The 22,314-nt window shown below is 31.3% G+C and overlaps 1 protein-coding gene across 2 annotated transcripts in view; it reads left to right on the forward strand.

Annotated features, from left to right (window-relative positions):
• Nucleotides 1-22,314, forward strand: part of GlcAT-P (Glucuronyltransferase P) — a 61,081-nt gene that overhangs the window by 6,635 nt on the left and 32,132 nt on the right. The window contains exons 2-4 of one of the 2 annotated variants that reach the window (XM_070644207.1): nt 17,359-17,457; nt 17,629-17,768; nt 20,193-20,477. In XM_070644207.1, coding sequence (XP_070500308.1) covers nt 17,634-17,768; nt 20,193-20,477 — 420 coding nt within the window. In that variant the 5' untranslated portion in view covers nt 17,359-17,457; nt 17,629-17,633. Of the gene's footprint in view, nt 1-17,358; nt 17,769-20,192; nt 20,478-22,314 lie in introns of both variants that reach the window. The other variant, XM_070644208.1, reaches the window with a different exon arrangement.

The raw sequence follows: 22,314 nt of genomic DNA on the forward strand, positions 1-22,314 counted from the left end.
AATTAATGTTTTTTCCGTGTGTACACCAAAGCCCTCCCGCAAACGATGCAAAACTTAAATTGCTGGCTACGCTTCATTAAATATTTAAGTACAGAGAGAAAAAAAATGTAAATCATGGGATTCGTATTCGCTGACGTTTGTGGTTTCTCATTTTCCATGAGAGTAAGTAAGTAAAAAATGAAGCATCGAGAGGGAAACTAGATGTGAATCTATTGTGAAGAGTATTTCTTGCTTTTAATGCAAAAAGAAGCTATTTTACCATCCTCTTCCATCTATCTACAATTCAAAAGCCTTTTTATCTCTCCAGCGTGCATTGAAATGGAAAACATAATTAGATAAGCGGTAGAAAATGTTCTGATTATGCAGAAAAATCGATGAGCATGAGGCACAATATTTTCTCGCTTACTCATTTACTCATTCTCTCTTTACTTGCTGTTTATATAAAGTAGTTAAATGACTTTGCCTTACATAATTTTTAAATGAAATTAAATTGAAGCCTGAGTTGTCGGGGACGTAAGATTTTGTTTGGAATTACGCGCAGTTTATTACTGAACTTGAGTAGATCATTCATTTTAATACACAAGTACTACACTGAACTGTATTAAATCATCTAATTTGGAAAGTAAATTATTTGAACCACTATCTGAATAATGATAAGATAGCTGACAACAATTAAGATATTACTTTATATTTTACATGCTTAAAGTTAAACAACCGCAAATAAAGTGTTTTATAAATTTGTCACTGATTGCTTCATTAGTCAATATAGATAAAGAAATTTGTTACTGCATCACATTTGCCCAACACATCATTTAAAAACGGAATGTAGTGCGAAGCTCTGGATCTTTCAGATCTGAATAGCTTTTTTTGGGAAATTGCTCATAGAATTCATTCTTAGTTTAGGATCGAACCCACATTTTATGATTTTCAGTCACAAAACTATCAAAAGCTGTCCAATCCGTCCTATCAAATAGTCTAGCTTCAACTAGAAATCTGACTAAGAGATGGTGAAGAATAAGACTTTATCTTAGCCACTAAGGGTTCTCTACACTAGATCGAGATATCGTCTTGATCTCGAGTATTTTTCTCAGATTGCGTCCATGATGGGATGACATTTATTTTCTTCTCGACTGAACATTTCTTTAATTTGCTCTTCACAATTATTTCAATCAACTTTACCAAGACTTCTTACAGAAACTGATATGTTAAATTTTCTCATTCAATATACATGAATTCATTAGTTAATTAACTTTTTTGTTACTTAGTGATACAAAGTAAAAGACCTCACAATCATCACCTTCTTGTTTTTAATTATGATTTTATAAAAGCTATGAAATAAGAAATATTCGACATAAGTTGAATACTAAGCATAAAACTGAAAGAAGAATTTTAATAAACTTTTTTTTGCTCTTCAGTTTTTATTAAAAAATAACAAAAAAAGTATGAAGAATTTTTCTCAAGGCTAGACAGTCAAGCTGGATGCTTTCATTTTAATCAAAAAACTTTATGGCAAAACTTAAACTGTCGTTTGTGGTCATGCACATAATACATACAATTGTACGAGAGAGTCGTGCATAAAACACATAATGTGTCCTAAAGTTTAACTAGTTTCATCCATAGAATGTTGCTAAATAGCAAATAATCAGCCAACAAAAGCGAGCACATAACCACAAATTTTACGAAAGATGTACTGAAAATTTTATAGCGAGTCATTCTCGTAACATCAAGTCTATGCTTACTCACCGTGTACATTTTTAGCATATATTTGCTAATTAAGTCGACTATTTCAACTACACATTCGTTGCTACTGTAAAAAAAATCTTCATCTACTCACCTCTTCGCTTTTTGAACAATATTGAATGAAATATTCAAGGGGTTTGGTCATAAATGACGTCTAGCATTGAGGGAAGAAAGTTGTTAGGTGACGTAGCAAGTCTTTATCAATTTATATAAAATCTCCTTAATTATGACCTTGGAAGCTCTTCCATAGCTACATACAGTCTGTAAAACCCTATTTCTATTAATAGACATCACTTATGAACGAGACACTAAGAAGAAGATAGAAAAAATAAGTTTTATAGCAACAAAAACGAGAATGAAGATTGACTTTTGATGTCAATATGAATATTCTTGTAAATATGTATGTGACTCGATGAGTGACAACTAATTTAATTAGATTTTCCACCATCATGACATAAGCATTGTAGCTTGAACATCGTTGAAAGTGAAATTTTTTTTTTTCATCTCCTCCTCAAATTTCATTCTTCCTTCAAATGACAAGGAGAATGTTAGTGACATAATGTTGCTGTGCTCTCTCACTTACTCGGTTTTTTATTCATTCCATTCATTCATTCACTATGCATATTCGACATTTTTCTGTACGTTTTTTTGTGCAAAATTAAATAAAAATAAAGGAGGATGGAATAAATGATGAAAAATGAGCGCGAGATTTTTATTTTAATAGAGGAAAGAGCATCTAATATGTATGATGCTTCTTGATGAAGTTTAATTTAAAATCATAGCAAATAAGATTTGCAGTTCAAGTTGGTTTAACATTAAAGAAAAATCATGTCAGTTGGTTTTGAATGAAATTTACATTTTAAATCATTTTTGTAGCGGTTGTTTAGAATTTGAAATGAGTGATGCGGATTTGTAGGGTTTTGAAAAGATGCGAAATGGGATTTGTAGGGTTTTCGAAAAGATGCGAAATGAGATTTGTACAGTTTTGAAAATTAATTGAAAATTTTGTAAAGTCAGACCAAAAATTAAAGTTAATTCAACTTTAAATGAATAAACAGCAAACTTAAAGCATAAAAACTTCTTAAATAAAGACCCAACCAAACAAAAGAAACCTAAAATAACTAACAAAAGTAAAGAATTTCCTCGACAATTGTAAATATTTGACACAAATTATTTCCAAAAGGACAAATGAATGAGCAAATTGCTGATAGTTGAGTCTATCCCAAGAGAAAGAATTTTGCATGAAATGAAAACGAAAACTCATTGTAAAAGATGTCATGCAAGAAGATGATGCGGAGTAAGTGAAGCGTCAGCCTCCAGTTATATTCTTCAATTGCGGGTAAACAACAGGAAAATGGAAATAATTTAGGTCTGAAATTTTTTCATACACATATTCGCACTGCTTACGTATTTTTTTATGTGCGAATGAATGAATGGATATGGATAAAAATAGAAACGCTCGATTTCGATAATCAGCACTCGAGAGCTAAGCACGAAAAGATTTATACTTTTTTCCATTTCCTTTCTATTTTGTGCTCACTCACTTTCCGTTTCCATGCTCTTTTTCCTTCCTATTGTCAAGTACTCAAGCAATAAAAGCAAGAGCATTTATTGAAATTGGCATGCATGTTCGATTATCAATATCTTTTCCTTCATATGATTGCCTGCTTGCCTTACCTTCTCAAAGTCAAGGTCTCATGTCAATTGTAATTTCACAAAACATACATACATCCAACACAAGCATAAAAAAACTCACGAACTTGCATAAATTTTTTATTTACTCTCCTCGCAATTCAATTGGAACTTTTTTTTCTTTTGTCATCATGTCATTATATTCTTTTTCTGTTGCCAATTCAGAGCGTATAAATAAATGATTGTGTAATTTAAATAAATTGAAGCTATTTTTGAACAATGCAAAATGAATCTCTAGTGGGGGAGGAGAAAGAGAAGAGATTTTTATTTTTCAAAAAAATATATAATTTGTGTGCATTTGATTTTTGTATCCACTAATCTCATTCACTCTCGTCTCGTTCGTCGGTTTTTTTTTTGTTTATAAATGTGTGAATGTTTACGTAAAAGAGTATGCAAACAAAGTATTATATGAGAAAATTGTATGAAGATTGAGATGAGGCAAATTGACACAGCGCATTTGGTCTTGAAATTTGATATTTTCGTTAATCGTCATTATGAGTGAGAATGTCGGGCGTCGGTATTTATCTAGAAGTAAAACGAGTGACAAAGTCGATGTATATATCAAGTATTATTTACGGCAGTGGTGGGCAACCTTTAAGTTTTCATAGCACACCTTGGTGGTAAGCTTCGACCGAAATTGCACACAGTCAACGGGTCATGACACTTCCATGATACTAGTGTTCGCGGCACACAGGTTACAACCTATGTGAAATGGCTAATTTAATCATATTTATAATTTCATTAAGAATCGGTAGTTGACCTCTTTTAATTAATTATCCTCTGACACCCTCTGATGATTGTACCTTTTGACCTCTCGTGATATATCTTCTAGACGTAAATATGAATCTCAAAACATAAATTGATTTTTTTTACATCTCATGTTTCAAGGCATGCAAATAAATATCGCAAGTTTGCAGCCTTGGAAGAACCATAATGTAAAATCCAAAACTGCTGGCCTTCAATTCTAAAATGCATTGCATACAGATCTGTTGTTCTTGGCAAAACCCTAATCAAAACTGTTATACCAAATAGACAAAACAAGCAACGGAATCACAGACAAACAAAAATCTCTTATTCCAATAATATTGTCATGAACTAAAAGTTCCAGACAGACAGACATAAAAGTAATAGTCTATATTTTACTCATTTCCATAAAATGCTCTATAAAAGAATGAAGATAAAGTGTCATGGTCAAAATAAGAGCTCTAACATTTGATCTCCAAACTCTTTTGTCTTCATCTCGTCGACATCGGCATTAACGTTGTTGTTGTAATTATCATATGCCCTTCTTCTTCATACTCATTCATTCTCATATAATACATAATGAGCTCGCACATGTCATGTCTATGTACAGAATATCAAAGAGGAAAATGAAAAAAATTCACAAAAAAAAATAATGTCAATGCTAGTAGGCTCTGGGTATTTAAATTCATGTAAAAATAGAGGGGTTGTTGCTATTGACTTCATTAGTATTCGACGTACATACACCATAACACACACCCAGAAAAACTTCCGGTTCTAGAGAGAACAGTTTTATCAAATTTATAATACCAGATATATATTTTTTGGGGGGATAAAACAATGGAGTCAGCTCAGTTGTCAATTTGTCTCTCAATCATTTTTATAGAAATTTTAGTGAATCTGAAATTGATTTTTATAGAAATTGACTAAGCTGAATTTCTCATTTTGATTAGGGTATATTGATTATTATGGACTTTATGTCTCTGGATATAAAAATGCTCAATCCAATTGATATTGAAATACTCGGAAATAATTATCAACAATATACGGTGTCAACTTTCAATTTACAGATTAAACATTTCATTTCCTATCCAATTACGATTGTTTTCATTTTGATTAAATTGAATTAAAAATATTGAAGTGTTCTTGAAAAAATCACCGACATTTAGTCAGTGTTGTTCAAACTTTTTTGTGATACCGCACAGCTTGGTGGTTAGTCTCGACTGATACCTCACATGGCATGAGCTGTTCATTTCCTAATGTTCCGCGGCACTTAGTTTGGACAACACAGAATTAAGAAAGGCAGTGCTCTTACGACGGTTTGTCATTGAATACTAGGAGCCTCGACACCTTTCAATCAGGTCTATCAAGGTCAATATTCAAGATTTCCTTAGAATCCCTTTAAAATCAGTCAACCTCTCATTTCCGACAATGTTGCTATCAACGATGACAACCATGACTACCAGCATATACCAACCGATAGGCTTCCCATTAATCAATTAACAACTCTGATTCAAAGCAGACAAAATCGATTCAAATTCCACATTTAAAAGCAATACTTAATGAATGTATTTTCATCCAGATTAAAATAAATACCTCACAAATGTGCTCAGACAATTAGTTCAATGAACAAAGTTGTTATATTCTGCATCGTGCTAAATACTTTAACAACATTTTTCACCACCTTTCTAATTAGTTCCTACCGTACTTTTAATGAAATGGAATGAACATTAAAACCAACACCCGCATTTTGTAGTAAATGAATGTACATGACGAGAAATGCGCGATATTTTGCTTACTCAAATAATAAAAATTTTCTTCTCAACCAATTTTATTTTACAACACATAACTAGCTGTTACTATGGATCTCTTTTTTTTACTACCTTTCCTAAATATGCATGTCTGAACTTTACTAGTATATTAACCTCACATTTTTCATATCGATTTTCTCACAAAAATGTTTTTTTATTTTTTTTTTGTTCCTATGTGTATAAAAATATCATGCAATATGTAGGTTCCTCTTCTTTTTATATGAAAATATATTGTAACACGGAGTTGTAAAGGGTGGGGCTATAGAACGCATCTCTATTTGGGTATGATTGAGGTTGTTGAATGTAGTGAGAGGTGGTGAGACTTGAATAATACTTTCTGAATTGCATTGAACTGTAAGGAGATTAGCTTCTCATTACAGAATGTATTAGAAAGAGATTCAGGTGCGGTTTTGAGTGGTTTAACATAAAATCCTTTTCCGAAGTGTCTTTAACCTTATACTTGGGATCATCTTTATCTTGACTACCCACAATTCCATTTTCTATCCTCTACAAGACGCCATTTTTATGAAGAACACTTACTTATGATTAAGTCTGGATTTCCATAAACAATAGAAATTCTATTAATAATATTCACAGCCTTAACAGACAATTTGAATTCTAAAGCACGAAAACATCACAAAATATTAGTCTATGTCCTATTCAAATGCTCTAGAAATATATCCAAATGACTATGTACACATCATATCTCTGTTCACCATCAAGCAGTCAATGTGAAGCAATCTAACCAAAACACGCTAAATGTAGATATAAATCCCGGAAGAACGAGAGTGCTCAGTCAAGGATGGGGTGAGGATAATGATAAGAAGGTGGAGTGTAGATTATAGAGAGGAGAAATAAAAATAAACTTTAAAAATACAGTTGCTCAACAGACTCTCGAGTAGTAATGCTGAACGTGGAATGATGTTAAGGAGAATTTACTTTAAAATACCACATTTGCGAATAATGTTACATTAACATAATCGTAAAATACATAAATTTTGATGATACGAACAGATGCGGTTGAATAGGAAAAGGTCCTCCTCTCATCAACCACCACCCATCTCTCTTCCATCCAGCAAAAATATATAATTTTCAATGCTCTTTCTTCAATATCAATGAATGGTGATGGTTTTGTGTATACTTGTGTTCGCTTCATTGCGCGTCTGTCCAAAAAATTGTTGATAAAATTTATATTTCATTTATGATGATGATGATGATGATGATGATGATTCCAGTGGTTTTCCTCGCATTCACATATATATATGTATAATGACATGGAGCTTTACTACTTCATTTGAATGTAAAGAAAAATTAAAATAATGTAAAATATTTGTTTGCTCTTACATTGATGTGTATACATAGCGATGGCTTAATTTGATATTTTCGTGCATCCAACTGAAATGCACATTCGAAATTGAATTTTTTAGCGAAGGGATTTTTTACAAAAAGAATGCTGTTTTCGTTGAGTGGTTTGCGGAAAAAATTGCTCTTACAATGGTAAGCGGATGGGATCATTCACATTTTTTTGAGTTCCATATAAATTTTGGTTATCATCTGTGGACAATCCCGTTGTTATTGTTTGCTTTCTGTCCGAAATAGACCTGAATGATATTTTTCATTACTTTTTTTTTGAAAAACATGCCGCAATTTCAAACTGTTCTATGTTTTCATAGCATTAAATACCTAGAGTATAGAAACAGGCTGGAAACCATGCATGGAAAAGCCTTTTTAATTACTGTGCAACCCATTTTGATTGATTTCCAAGAAGATACTCAAATGAACAAATAAAGCTTCATTTCTATCTATTGTTCTAACTTGGATGTATAAAATTCTTGCTAATTGTATATTGAAAAGTTAGAAATGGAAACAATCAAATGAATTTGTAAGCAATAACTATTCATCAATACTGATTCATCATCAATCAATGTAACAAATATTCTACTTGCAATTTAATTTATTTCCAATTTAAACTTTTATATCTTTTTTGTTTTTGATATGATCCGAGCTGTATAAGTGAATTGGGTTTCTGTGCAGGAGTTATAATGAAATAGGGATGTTGCCATGGTGCCAAAAAATACAGTCCATTCTATACTTCTCTGGACTTTTTTATTTTGATTCGTTACTCCATTTACAGCTCACATAGATTTGAGTCGACTGCTCTCGTTGACAGCTCACATAGACTTGATTCGATTGCTCCAATTGTCTCAAATAGCATCCTTATTAGCTACATCTTATTCATGTCCGTAATACGAAATTAAATATCAATTCAGTTGTTAACTATTCATAAACATTTATCTAAATACCATGCTCAAAAAAATCATGTTAAAATATAAATCCATTCCAAAAACCAAAGCAAAATAAGCTTCTGATAGAAGTTTACAGACCAACATTTCCACACACTAATTAAATTAAATCAAATGTTTCGAAAAACAAACAAATTTATTTGTGTAAAAAAAATTCTACTCTTTAAAATTATTTATGAATGAATTGCGTTGAAAGCCAGCATGAATGATAAAAAATAACAATCTAGCAGCATTTGGCCCAGAAAACAAAATGAATTACTCTTTCCCTCTTTTGCCTCTCGTTGTTGAAGATAAGGCTGAAAATAATATGTGATGTGTTGATAAAATGAATTATGGGTAGATTTGTATTCTGGAAGTTCTGTTTCAACCATCATCATAATATATATAATGATGATGATGACGTTGCGGACGAGGATACTCATGATAATAATGTAGATGATGTAGATGAGGATGAGTTGATGAAAACAAGCCTGAATTGAAAATCTAAAGTCATGTGAAATGTGAAATTTATCATTGTATTTAAATGATTTTCCAATAAATAATTAAGTGATATACAAAAGAAGGATTTCAGATGTCCCCTTAAGGGTAGACAGCATTCATTCATTCATTCGTTTATTGTTGAATTTTGACATATTAAATGGTCGCTGAATGTGTTCTGACATTTATTTATCGCCTTTGCGAATCAGTAATTCTCACACATATAGTTTATATGCGTAAATGTATTTATGGCATTTTTACATATGTGTCGCTACAGGATATGTGATAATTAATCGCTTTTCATATTCAAACCGTTTTTCTGCTGCTCACACATGCCCTGCTATCATTCTCTCTCACTTCCTCACATATGCATATTCTATAACAATTGTTAATGCACATTTGTGTGTATTTATTTATTTGTAAGTACACATTGGATGAATGTTTGAATGGATGGGATAACGTCATTGTATTGCATTTTATGTGTTGTGTTATGGATTTTGATTGCGCTTGTAAATATTTATTCTCATTAAATTGAATTACTGATGACAAATATTATTTTTATGCATATATAACGAGGATTTATTCATCTTTTTTTGTTATTGTTGTTCCATTCTTCTTGATCAATTAAGCACGAGAATGTTTTTGATGACGATGTGGAATCTTGCAAATATTATGATGAATATTATTGAATATTTGACAATATTTTTGAAAATTGACAATTTTTAATTGGAAAATATGGTGGAATATTGATTGGAACTGTCGTTTTTTGAGGAATTATGTGTTTATTGTTCGGAAGCTTACTTCTTCTATGGTTCTAGAGAAAATTTACATTTCTCCACAACATAGTCTGAGTGGGACTCGGATCCACGTCCTACGATTTCCGGTCACATGCTTATATCATTGATATAGCCAAAGGTTGTTAGGGAGAGTGGCACAAATCACACTTAAGGCTTCTTATTCTGTTCAGAGCTCATTCACAGCTGTATTGAACTATAGCGTCAAATTTGGCTAGTTTAAAATCCAGGTTAATGGAAATTAAATTAATTAAACTTTCTTTACACCTTAAAAGCATCAAGTGATTGATTTCCTCGCAGAATCAAAACTACTTCCATTAATTCTTATATCATGACTTCCCAAAAAATCACATAACAATCACAGTTAAGAATAGGAAGAAATATCGTGTCTATAGTTACATTTTTCACGGTGATATAATGATTAATTACTTATCACCAACTGACTTACCTTAACTTTCACACAAGCACAATGATTTTTTTTATATTAATTAGAACACTATTAATTACTTCCAATGAATAAGTAAGTGAGTAAGTTGGTGGTAAAGTTGAAATGATAAATTGCTATTTTTATATACGATGAAAAAAAAATATTAATAATGATTTCGATGAACATTAAATCATTTATGCAGGCATATATACAAATAGTCACTAAGCGGGGGTATTATTTATATGATTTTTTTCCTCTCCAGCTGATGTTGTCTGCCTGATAATGTCTATCGAACATTTTGAGAAGGATTTTTTTGGCGAGAATTTGTGGATGAGTTTTGGTTCATGTTTGGATGCTGTGCTAGGGATGTTAATTGATTTAACGGACTTTTAGAATTAGTATGGACTAGTATGTTTAAGTAGCGCAAACTCTCGAGAACATGCTCATTGCCTGTTCGGGCCATATACTCAAAATAAAATTTATACAATAAGCATCACTATATGTGCGCCATAGTCAATAAACCCCATAATATTTCCACACTTGATAATTTTTCCTGAAAATTGATAAAAAAAACTCGAACATTGAAAAAAAGTTTCGATAAATCTCGGTTAGTTCTGCATAATAAATAAATAAATTGACTAAGCTAGTAGTTTGCCGTTCAAATATTTTATAAAGTGCAAAAAATAATCTATTTAGTTCAATTAAGCGGAATCTATGATATAATCGTCGCACTCTTCCTCAATATTTTTCATCTAGATCCTCGGTATGTTTACCCGTTCTGCTGCGGTACTGCAGTAATTTTTATGAAAAATAAAAAACTATACATATTGGGATAGGATATGGTTTCATCGAAGCAGCACATTTGGTTTTTCCTCTTGCAAAGATTTATGACATTCTACATCCTCTAATGCCGTAAGATGACTATTAATTTTCCTTTTGCTCTGTTCCTTTCTCGTTCCATCTCACTCACTCTTTGCTTTACTTTCTCGAATAATTTTACGGTTCATCGATGATATAACATGGAGGGCAGACAATACATATATAAATATATTTTATGTCTCTATGTAACACCAACATGTATATACGTAAAATTAGTTAATTGAATAATGTCATTAAAATTAATATGGAGCTTTATTATTAATTAAGGAAAAAGGAGAAAATAAGGAAGGAAATAGAAATAATAAAAAAAGTCGAAAACTGGGAAGAATGTGAAAAACTTTTCATTTTCTTCATCTTTTTATAGTTTCTGAGAAACTTTTGTTTGATAGACATTTATGGACTAGAATATGAAAAATTTTCAGAATTTCAAAGGTGTTGGAATTGATAAAGTTTAGAGCAAGAAAGTAATTAATTGTAGTTTTTAAGATTTGGTAACATTGCGATATAACCCGGAAAGCATTCGTCGTAGAAATAGTCGAAAATCTGGAACCAGGCCAGCTTGACGATCGCGTTGTGCCAAATTTGATGATATCCAGCGTCAGGCTAGAGTTGAGTCGACTTGAGACCGGATTATAAGTCCTTTCTAAACCGTTTATCGTCCGGGTTATTTCCTATGAGATTAAGATGAGATAACCATCTAGGTAAATTCTACAGCACATCATGTATTCTATTTGAAATTTTCTCAAGCTCAGTTCATTTTGTACAGATAAAACGATACGAGAAAGAGTACAAAAATATTAAATAAAGAAGAAGAACTAGAATTTGGGATCGTTAACTAATTACGTAACAAGACTAGAAAAATTGACCCTCTCACCCCCATCTACTTCTTATCATAACACATAACAAAATCTCCAAGATTCTTTGAAACGTAACAAAATCTTGAACCCCACTCCCCCTCCCTTCCTTAGGAGCGTTACATAACAAGCAAATGACCCCCTAAGGCACTTGTTATAAAGTAAAATTTTAAAGAAATACACTTAGCATGTACACAGTTTTCAGCGAAATGAAGGGAAGCAAAATTGCAACAGCAGTAGCATCAGCAGCAACATCATCATCATCAGGCGAAATAAGGAAAGGGAAAACTTTTATGAAAGTTAATTTTCAAGACAAAAGTTTTTAATAAAATTCTAAACGCTTTATGCTATCTCATAAATTTTAATAGCAATTTTGTGTTGAAGTTAAATTGATTGGCAACATTCAAATCTCCATAAAAAGGTCATAATGAAGCACACGAGAATGAGTAGTAGATGGGGAGATTAAAAAGGAATTGGGCGAGCAAATTAAAGACGAATGAATAAAAAGTTAAAGTTATTCCGCCTACAATCAATCACAGTCAAGTCAGGGTGACAAGCAAGACCCGGAAAAAGGAGAAACGTATAAGAAATATTACCAGAAACTAAGTGAAAAACTTGAGAAAATAGAAAAGATTTTCATCTATATAAATTATATCTTTGACACGTGAGAGTTCAACATCCTTAGCATTATTATGGCAGCAATTATGATGAAAGCTTTTTTGATATTTTATAGACAAATATGCATGCTCATAGGTGCGCACAAAAATTTAATGATAATAATAATAAGAAAGGAAATAAGCAGATACACATGAGTCTAATTTTAATGTGCATGAAAAATTGTGATTTATTTTCTGTAAAGTCAACAGAATCATTTATTCTCAATGGGGATTTCATGACAAGCAGTCACAGATACTTGTGTGTGTATGTGTGTTTATATATCTTTTACATTTTTTGCTTACTTAGGCATAATTTTTTTTCTTGTTCTACTCGTGGATTGTTTACTGAGTGATATTGGTATTTGTGAAGTAAATTTTAAGGAACTTTTCTTCCTCTTCCTCTTGGTTATCGATAAACACATTCAAATATCAAAGTTGAAGTGGGATGAAGATGAATGAAAAGCTCGCGCTTTTGTTTGCTTTCCTCATTGGAATTTAAAGCTTATTTTTTTGTTCTGGGCTGGATATGTTATAAGACGACCTGTAGAAGCTCTTTCAAGAAGGCCATGGTCCATGGATCTCAATTGAGAGTTTGCAAACTGAACTGGCAGTAATATTCGTTGGTAGATTCCAACACTTTCAAGGCAGTCTAGTGATGATATACAGTCAATACAAAGAGTTATGAATTAGAAGAAATTCGATTCTGATGATCTATCCACATGACATTGACACAGCAATACCACAGAACTTTCAAACCACTTCTAGTGTCAGTAGATGAACATGAAATCCTTTTAACTTTACATAGCACACTTAAAATGATTTGTCGTCCTCAAATCTCTTATTTCAATTTACACACCATAACCACATTAGATTTTACAACAAATTTGACATTAAAGCTCTCAATTATTCCCCAAGCCATAATCCATTCTTCAGACAGCATACAGTAGTACAATTAAATGACCAAAAAACGAACATCAACTCATCAGAATTCGATTTCTCGGAAATGAACAGAAGAGTGTGCAGACAATAAAAAATCCTTTCAACAATCACTTGAAGAAAATGTGCTAAAAATGGGAAGACAGAATCTTTTCAGTAACATAATGGATGGAACTTTTTCATTTTTTTATTTTCGTGCGGGCTTTTAACGAAACTTTTTCTCTACTTCTCCACTTCTCCATCCATTCTTCTGGTCCTTTTGTTTATCTTTATACATCATCATCTATCTACTTCATCGATATATACGTTATATATGTGTGCCTGCCATCATCAAACATGTATCGATATAATTGAATGACGATAAACTTTTGTGACAGAAAATTCATACATATCCGCACATATATGTACACTGAGAAGATTGAAGACGAATGAAAAATGAATTGCAAGAAGAAGGAAGAGGATTGTAGACTGTACAAGAACGAATCCATTTATCCTTTCATTTCAAATATTGATTTTCCTCTTTCATGTCGTCTTATTTCTCTTTTTTTATATTATTTCATAAGTTAACAGCGATAACAGCAGCACGTTGCATTATGTATTGTTTTCACATTTCAAAAAAATATTTCTTCAAGCATCCACTTTATATGACCTTTTTCCCTTCCATTTCTTCTCTCCTTCTTTTATGGGTAGAATGAGAAAAAATGCGCTTTTATGGATAATGGATTTTGATGACTTTTAGTTTTCGTTCCTTATAAAATTTGCATGTTTTGATTTCGACCCGAATTCACTTTCTTTGAACTTCTTGGAAGGCAAGTGGTACAGATTTTATTTTTTTTTGGAGGAAATGTAGCTTAAGATTGATGTAGCTTGGACTTGAATTTAAATTGAAAATTGCCATTGGCAGTCAGTGACTGACTTGTTTTACTGCCTATCTGATTTTTTGTGGTTGAATAACAATGTCTTTAAAATTAGAATGTTGACTAAGACTTGGTGCAGGGGTGAAGTGAAGGAACCCAAGCAGGCTTGAAACAGGCTTGGTATGCAGGGTACTAGTGATATGTATGTATATGTAATACTGTTGGACGACTTAATGGATTCATGATTCAAGTAGCTTAGCCAACCCACTCTAGCATTGACTTTCTTCAAGAAAGCTTTAGGCATCAAAGCTTTAAAACAAGACAATATTTAAATTCACAAGAATTGCTCCAAAACTTCCATCGTTTCTAATCTTTATGAACATTAACTTTTAAGAACAATACCAAAAAATTGTTTTTACAAAAAACTCAAGCAACACAAAATTGAAAAAGATGCTTACCAATTTTCCAGATGAAAGAATCGGAATAAACCTTTCAATATGTTGCACTTTTGCAAAAGTTTTGTAAACTTTTTAAAGTCATTCAAGAGTTTTATGTGTGATTTCTAACTTCTTTAAAAAGCACATCCACCGATAATCTCAATAATACTTGACTCTCATCAAACGATCATAAAAGTGAACAACATCGAATCACAACCAACAAATTGTGACATTCATAAAGGGTCAGAAATGAGACAATCATAAAATTCAGATCAAAACTATCAGCAATATAGAGATGTATAAAGAAAAGCTTAATAAAAGCTTACATAAGTTATGAATTTGGTTGGAAGATGTATGGAGTGTTTATGTTAAGGCGCATTTAAGGAAAGGGAGAGAAGGGCTGAGTTTGACCTAACTAGAAGGAGACTCCTACCCACCTGAATATCCCCCTGTAAAGCATACAAACAAGATAAAGTTTTAATGTTCATAATTTCATGATTTTCCTGACAAAATGACCAATTCCAGCGAATCTCATATATTTTTCAAAACTGTGAACAAAGAAAGCAAGCATGTAATAAGAATATTTGGCAGCAGAAAAAAGCGAGAACATGTAAAAGTTTAAGCGCAATAAAGGACACTAGCAAAGCGCATAAAAGAACAGAATCTATTGTGATTGTATAAATACATAGATATTTTGATGATTTATGCTTTTTCTACGTTACGTTACCATTTTTTCTCTTTCTGTGTCTATGAAAGGAAGCAAGGTAACAGCGGCAAGCACAAACACTGAACATTGAATAAGGTAGAATGAATGAATGGATGAGTGAGAAATCATGGGAGAGTAGAACAAGATAAAAATAATGGAAGGAAAAAAAAAAGAAGATAAAAGTAGTAAAAAATATGTACCGTACATAAAGCTTTCATTGCATTGCATTATATTGAAATTTTAATTTAATAAACGCTTTCGCCTCTATAAGGGCTTAAGTTTAATACCGAAATATTTGCGCTAAAAATGAGATTGAATATGTATGAGAGAGATAGGAATAGAGATAACATAAAAAAGTCTGTGAAAATGGAGATAAATTGATGAAAATATTTTTTTGTACTATAAAAAAACGGCATCCATCGCCTTCTTTTATACGGTGGCTTGACTGAAACATTTTTCTTGCTTTTATCGCTGAAATGAAAAGAAGGAAAAGTTGTTTCGCGTCATGCTGGAAGGGAAAATATTGAAATTTTAATTCAATATTATATTCGTCATATTTTAACTTATTTTATCTTCGAATTTTGATGTTTTAGCTGAACTGATTTTTATTGTTTTGATTATGCGAAAAATCCACTGTTATTGATACTGCCTACGTGATTTTCAACATATATCTTTGACCTTATGGAATGTTATCGAAGAAAGATGGGTGTAGTGGATCATATCAGGGTTCGAAGTGGCAAATCATTTGACCTACATGCCATAGGTCCTTGGCTCTACGACCTAACCTGGTTTGGTCGTTTACACTTTAGACCTTACAAGACGCTGACTCAAAATATGTCTTGATTCTCAAATTTTGATGTATTTTTAGTCATGCAACAATATATCAAGTATAATCCACTTCAATCATTTTCAAACTTTTCCTCCTTTATTTACTTATGCTAAAACGAGCGATGATTCCATTATCATACTAAGTCGTATGCAAACTTCAAGTTAAACGCAATTTTTCGGATGAAATTCCATCAGCAACAAAGTTGATGAGAATAATTGAATTTATCACGTGTTTCAAGGAAAATTTACTTGTTACATGGAAGTACCGTCTGTGTGGGTGTAAACAAATTATATTAAATTGGCGGCAAGCGTCATAAACATTATGAAAAGAAGATTTTTATGTAATTTGTCTGCATTTAATTAAGTTAATTGATATTTGAATGAAATGTTTACATTTCATATCTAAAAGTTTTATGTTCGAGAACTTTGTTTGAGTTCAATGTACTGCTGCTGGAAGGATTCTGAGTATTAATAGCAATTCTGGTAGTAGAATCGTAGATTAAGGTTTGAGTTGGATGCAGGACAAATTTTTGCAATCCTCGATGGTAAAACCATGAATAGCACAAATCAGTTAATCGACCAAGAATCAGACCCCATCCATCGTGGTTCCGATTTGGCGCTGAATTCGGGTAGAATACGATATGAGAGTCATGCCGATCTGGTGCCGGATTTGGGTTCAAATAACCAACTTGTGCTATTCGAATTTATTAAATTGAGTCAATCGACTCCTTACATTTCCATACCCCATATCTTCACCATTTTAAATACGTCATAAATATAAATGCGTCACAAACATGAATATTCAAAAACAATAAAGTTGTTGTTACTTTTTAATTTTTTTGTCCTCCTGCATTGTTGTTCTCACACTCCATTTTTTATTATTAAATTTTATGTATTTTTTTTTCCAAGTTGATATGATGTATAGCAGCATTTGCTGGCGAAAATTAAATTAAAATGATTGAAAAGAGCTTCATGGCAAGTCGGTTCAGACGTGGTGTGTGTGTGCGTGGTAGAATGGATGTGCGAGGACGATGTAGGAGAATTAAAATAATAATAAAAAAAAATTTGCATATAAAATGAATATAATTGGTAGTGAGTGAGTGAGTTGGAGCTATAAATAAGCATGTTGTGAATGATAACATGATTAATGCATGCTGAATATTTTTAATTTAATATTTTCATTAACACGTGTTCCATTTTTTCCACCTTCTTTTTTACAGAAAGTACGAGGGCATCAACGTACATGGACGCAAATGTTATGTAACAATCAAAAGCGGAACAGCGGCATGTGAACACTTTTCGTAGACAGCTCAACGACTGTAAAACACTTTTTTTTTGTTTCGTTCTACATTCTAGCAACATCACATAATCTGCAAACATTCCACATTCACAAACTTTTCCATCAACAAAATCCACTGTTGCAGGATATATTAAGACTTAGGAATTAAAGAACAAGTTTTTCATACAAAAATTTTTGTTTTTTTGTTAAGTTCAAATGTCTCTCAAAATGCGAACATCATACAAAACACTGTACCTGACATTCATTCTGTCATCAATTTGTATATTTCTGTATCAGTATCATATGGCGATACCTAGGATGATATCACTGCAACAACAATCAATTAATGACGTAAGTTTTCTATTTTTGAATTTCAAACCTATTTAATATTATTATTGCACTTGTTGTGTAGTAGGTGATAATTACAAATTTCCATTAATAACAATCAAAATTGCATTATGCTTAATTGGCTGAATTTATAATTTTTTATCATTTTAAAAAAAAATGTTCTTTTTTTATATTTCCTCATTTACGTTAATGACATTATTATTATTATTATTTGTTTTATTTTCATTGTTTAATATAAAACATACGAAAATTTTCATACTTTACAATTTCATTGATACAATGCATATAGTTAATGAGTTTATCATTCCGGATTATATCTCTGGTGTTGATAATTTCAATTGCAATGATATGAATTCGAAATTTTTTATGCTGATATGTCATTTTGGTGTGATTCAGAAATTTGAGAGGACTTTTTTGAGGGTTGACTGACTACTGAAACCCAACAGGACCCAAAACAGGACTAAAAGACCTAAAGCTAAATAACAGTCTATATTACTCAACAATAGCCTATTAACATACAAATTATGAGCCCCAATTTCCATAAACAAACAACAACAAAAAAATCAATAAGTTCCATAAGCATCAAGTATCCTTTTAAGGATTTACACTGAATTTACAAGAATGTTTCAATTCATTTTTATTGAAAAACAAAAATAAAAGCTACAAGCTGACGTGTAATCAAGGATTTATACATATTAAACAGAGAAAAACAAAACAATATTGGAAATGGAAAAAACATTTGTAAAGGAAGTGAACTCCTTAATATTGAAAATTTATGAATCGAAAAGGTTCATGCAAAAGGTGTAAGAGGGGATTTCCATTTCAAATAGTCGAATGGAACTAATAATATTGAAATACGTATGCCTAAACTAATTTAGTAGCAAATTTCCACTACATTAGATTTTGGGACTGAATGAGAGTTCAAAGTCAGGAAAAAAGCTCATTTAGCTAATATATGGAGATCATTTAACCAAAATTGCTTGCACGACAATCGTCAATATTTTTGAATCACACCAAATGCGAAGGTATAAATAGCAATAATAAAAATAAATAAACAATATTTATGAATGCTATAAAAAAGTATTTTTTTAATTCGTCCCATTGACAATAAATATCGTCAATATAATCAGAATATAATTCGGTATGAATTTAAAGTAGAAAATGTGAAAATGAAATTAATTGAAATGCGTAAACACACAAAATTATAAATTTTTGGCTTGAAATAATAATCATTAATTTATGTGACTTTAGTCTACCTTCATCTATTGGCTGGGGAAACATTTAAAATTGTATTCTTTTTTTCAGTTTGTACTTATTATGATTTTTGTTTATTTCTGTTTGTGAATTTTGTTTAAATATTTAATGAGAATCTATCTTTATAATCATCCAGCATTAGCAGGAACAATATTAACATAGCATAAAATATTTCTCATCTTTCTGCATTTGCAGGGTTGGAAAATGAATTTAGAATGTCAAAATTATGAAGTTTGACAGTGATGTGAGGATGTTGCGCGGTTGGCACATATTGCAATGTTGCCACTACGATGACGAGTTGGCAGAATACTTAGAATCAAGTGACAGGCACTTGACGAAAAAAACCAAATTTGCCTCACTTGGTTCTTAGTTTACTGCCGCCTCATCACCGTAGTGGCATCATTTGAATATGTACCGATCGGGTTAGAAGCTAAAGTTGAAAGCTTAATGGATTATTGTAGTTGATTTATTAAGACATGCAATTCTGAACAGACAAAGAGCATGCCCATGAGTATGAATACTAAATTAAGCATGTTCATTGTTCGTACACTCCAGAATGCATAAATAACATAAGTAATGCTCTTTGAAAAATTTAGAATAATATTCAATAATTTGAAATGCAATAAAATTTGACACAGCTTGGCTGGGGAATTTTAAAATTGAATTTTTTTTTACATCTAAACCCATAAATTGACAGTGTTATTGCATTGACATCAATGCAAAAAGACAATTTTTATAAGCTGTCGGTAAAATATGGTTCAATTTACATTGGGTTGACAATGTCGTAAGCAGTTGGTGCCATTACTCAGCTGTTTGTAATGTAAATTGATCATAAAATGATGTAAAGAAGCTTTTAGAAGCTGAAATTGGCAATTTTGAGGACAAATTTGTCTTGTGCTCCTTAATGGACACTTTGTACGTTTATTACTATACAGTAATGAATAACAAACGTGCCACACGACGATCCAAGCTTTGTCAATCAAAGAGAGACATTTATTGTAATATCAACATCCATAACATTCCAACATCACTGTCTAAGCTTCAGAAATACTTTTATTATTTAGCACAATGTTTCCAACCCTGTAAAAGTCGTTAATTCTCTAGAAAACTCTAAAACCTGTGAAATTTCAATGCGGTATATGTGTATGTATGTATAATATAATGTATATTTAGGTTATAACAACATCATCAACATCAACAACCACAACAACGACAAATCTTCCTCCAACAGATAAATCAGGCAACAATAAAACCACACAATCATCAACAGATCTCCTTTCCTCTAATCAGTTTTCATCATTGAATAATTTAACAAAACAATCATTTACAAGTAAACATTCACATAAAGTTTCTCCTACTTCTACTTCTACTCCTGTGATGCCTCAACACAATCCATCAAATAATCATTCGCCTATTTTAAACACAAACAGTGTGAAAAGTTTTACGTCTAGCATAAATGTAAATATGTCTTTTCTTTTAATGTATAATTTTAACTTTTTTTCTTTCATCCGTTTAGTCACTTCCGCTTTCTTTGCCTTTTATCTTTTCTATTTTATTATTTTTTTTCGCTAATGGGGTCGTTCAAAAATGATGTGAATCTATCTGGTTCATTGACTAGCTCAATATTATCATAGAACAATGTTTACGTCATTTATGAACGACCCTCCAACAAAAATTAAACCTTTTGTTGTTGTAAAATAAATGAATGTGGCTTCTTGTCAAGCTTTTCTGTTTTCTGTTGTACATCTAGAGATTCTAAAGTGTGATGAAATTCGATAATCACATTTTTAATGTGGGTTAGCATTTGATTTTAAGACTTTGGGAGTAAGGCACGAGGGAAAACAATTTGATACATGAAAGAAGAAACTTTTACTTGTGGCTTAATTGAGAATTGATTTCTTTGATTTAGGGTGAGGGGCGTACATTGGGGGGATTAATTTGTTCTTTGTTATTCCATTGGGAAGTTCTAGATATGTTGATGAAAAGATTGGGTTTTGTGTTTAATATTAGAAAAGGATTGGCCTTGTTTGGGAAATTGTATGAAATAAAATTGAATTATTAGTTTTGAACCGGTTCAAAGTTGTATGACTATTTTTGAACCGGTTCAAAATTGTATGACTAGATTTGAACCGATTCATAATTGTGTATTAAACCGGTTCACAATTATATTTTTAGTTTTGAACCGGTTCAAAAGATCATTAAGTCTGAATTTCAATATTCTTCTCACCCCAGTTTTCAAAAACATTACAATTAAATTAACTAGGTTGTTGTATCCAATTTCAAAAATTACTCACGATTATGTTTTTACCCCACAACTAGCCTTATTAATTCCATATCGTGATTTGTAATTGGCACGAAACCTTTTTAAATCAGCTCAAAATATATTCTTTGATACGTGTTATGACCCTCATTTGATATTCTAGTATATGACTTTATATCATTTTTTGTCATATCACATAAAAGTCTAAAAAAGAGTCGTGATTTATTCATGAATTTTTATTTCAATACGTGTAAATTTATGGAATAAATAAGCTATGATTAAAATAAATTCAAAGTGTCGGTGAATTTAACACCAAAAACAAGTGCAAAATGCATTTGCAGAAACAGAATGATTAATTTTAAGTAATTTATCTTTAAAAATTCCACGTTCCCTTTTTATATTTATTGTAATTACGTGACATCGTGGGTGTAAAAATTGGCTCGACTTATGAAATTTTTATTAACCTGGACTAAGGGTATGAAAATGTATTTTTATAAATTATTCAAATATTCATAAAGTAAAGATAACGAAAGCACAATTAGTTAATTCCGACTGCAGGCAAAATCATGCATTTTTAATACATCACATCAGCTTGAGGGGATTTAAAGATTTTTTATAAAAATGAAACCAAACTTAAATACGAAATTACCCAAAATATATCCAACCCACATGAAATTATTTTTAAAAACAATAGGAAAGTAATGAACAATGAAATAAATCGGTCAAATCAGCAATAAAATCAATATCATTCGATAATTATATTGATTACCACATTAAATGTCCAAATCGTGATTGAATATCGCAAATATGGATTGGAACGGAATTAGTTTCATTAATTAAAATTTATTTTGTAAAATTTTTAGCAGTTTTTGAAGTTTATTTGTTCTTGGCTAACCGAATTAGTGAAAAATAATTGGAAAATTCACTGTTTGAAATTGTTATGATTCAGGATTGTTATTTGTTTGGGATAATTAATGAAAATTAGATTGAAATTTATCGAAATGTTATTAAAAATGTGTTCAAAACAAGTTGTAA

Source organism: Chironomus tepperi, unplaced genomic scaffold, assembly GCF_022539635.2.
Source record: "Chironomus tepperi strain 1889 unplaced genomic scaffold, CSIRO-AGI_Ctep_v1 contig_335, whole genome shotgun sequence".
Classification (NCBI taxonomy): domain Eukaryota; kingdom Metazoa; phylum Arthropoda; class Insecta; order Diptera; family Chironomidae; genus Chironomus; species Chironomus tepperi.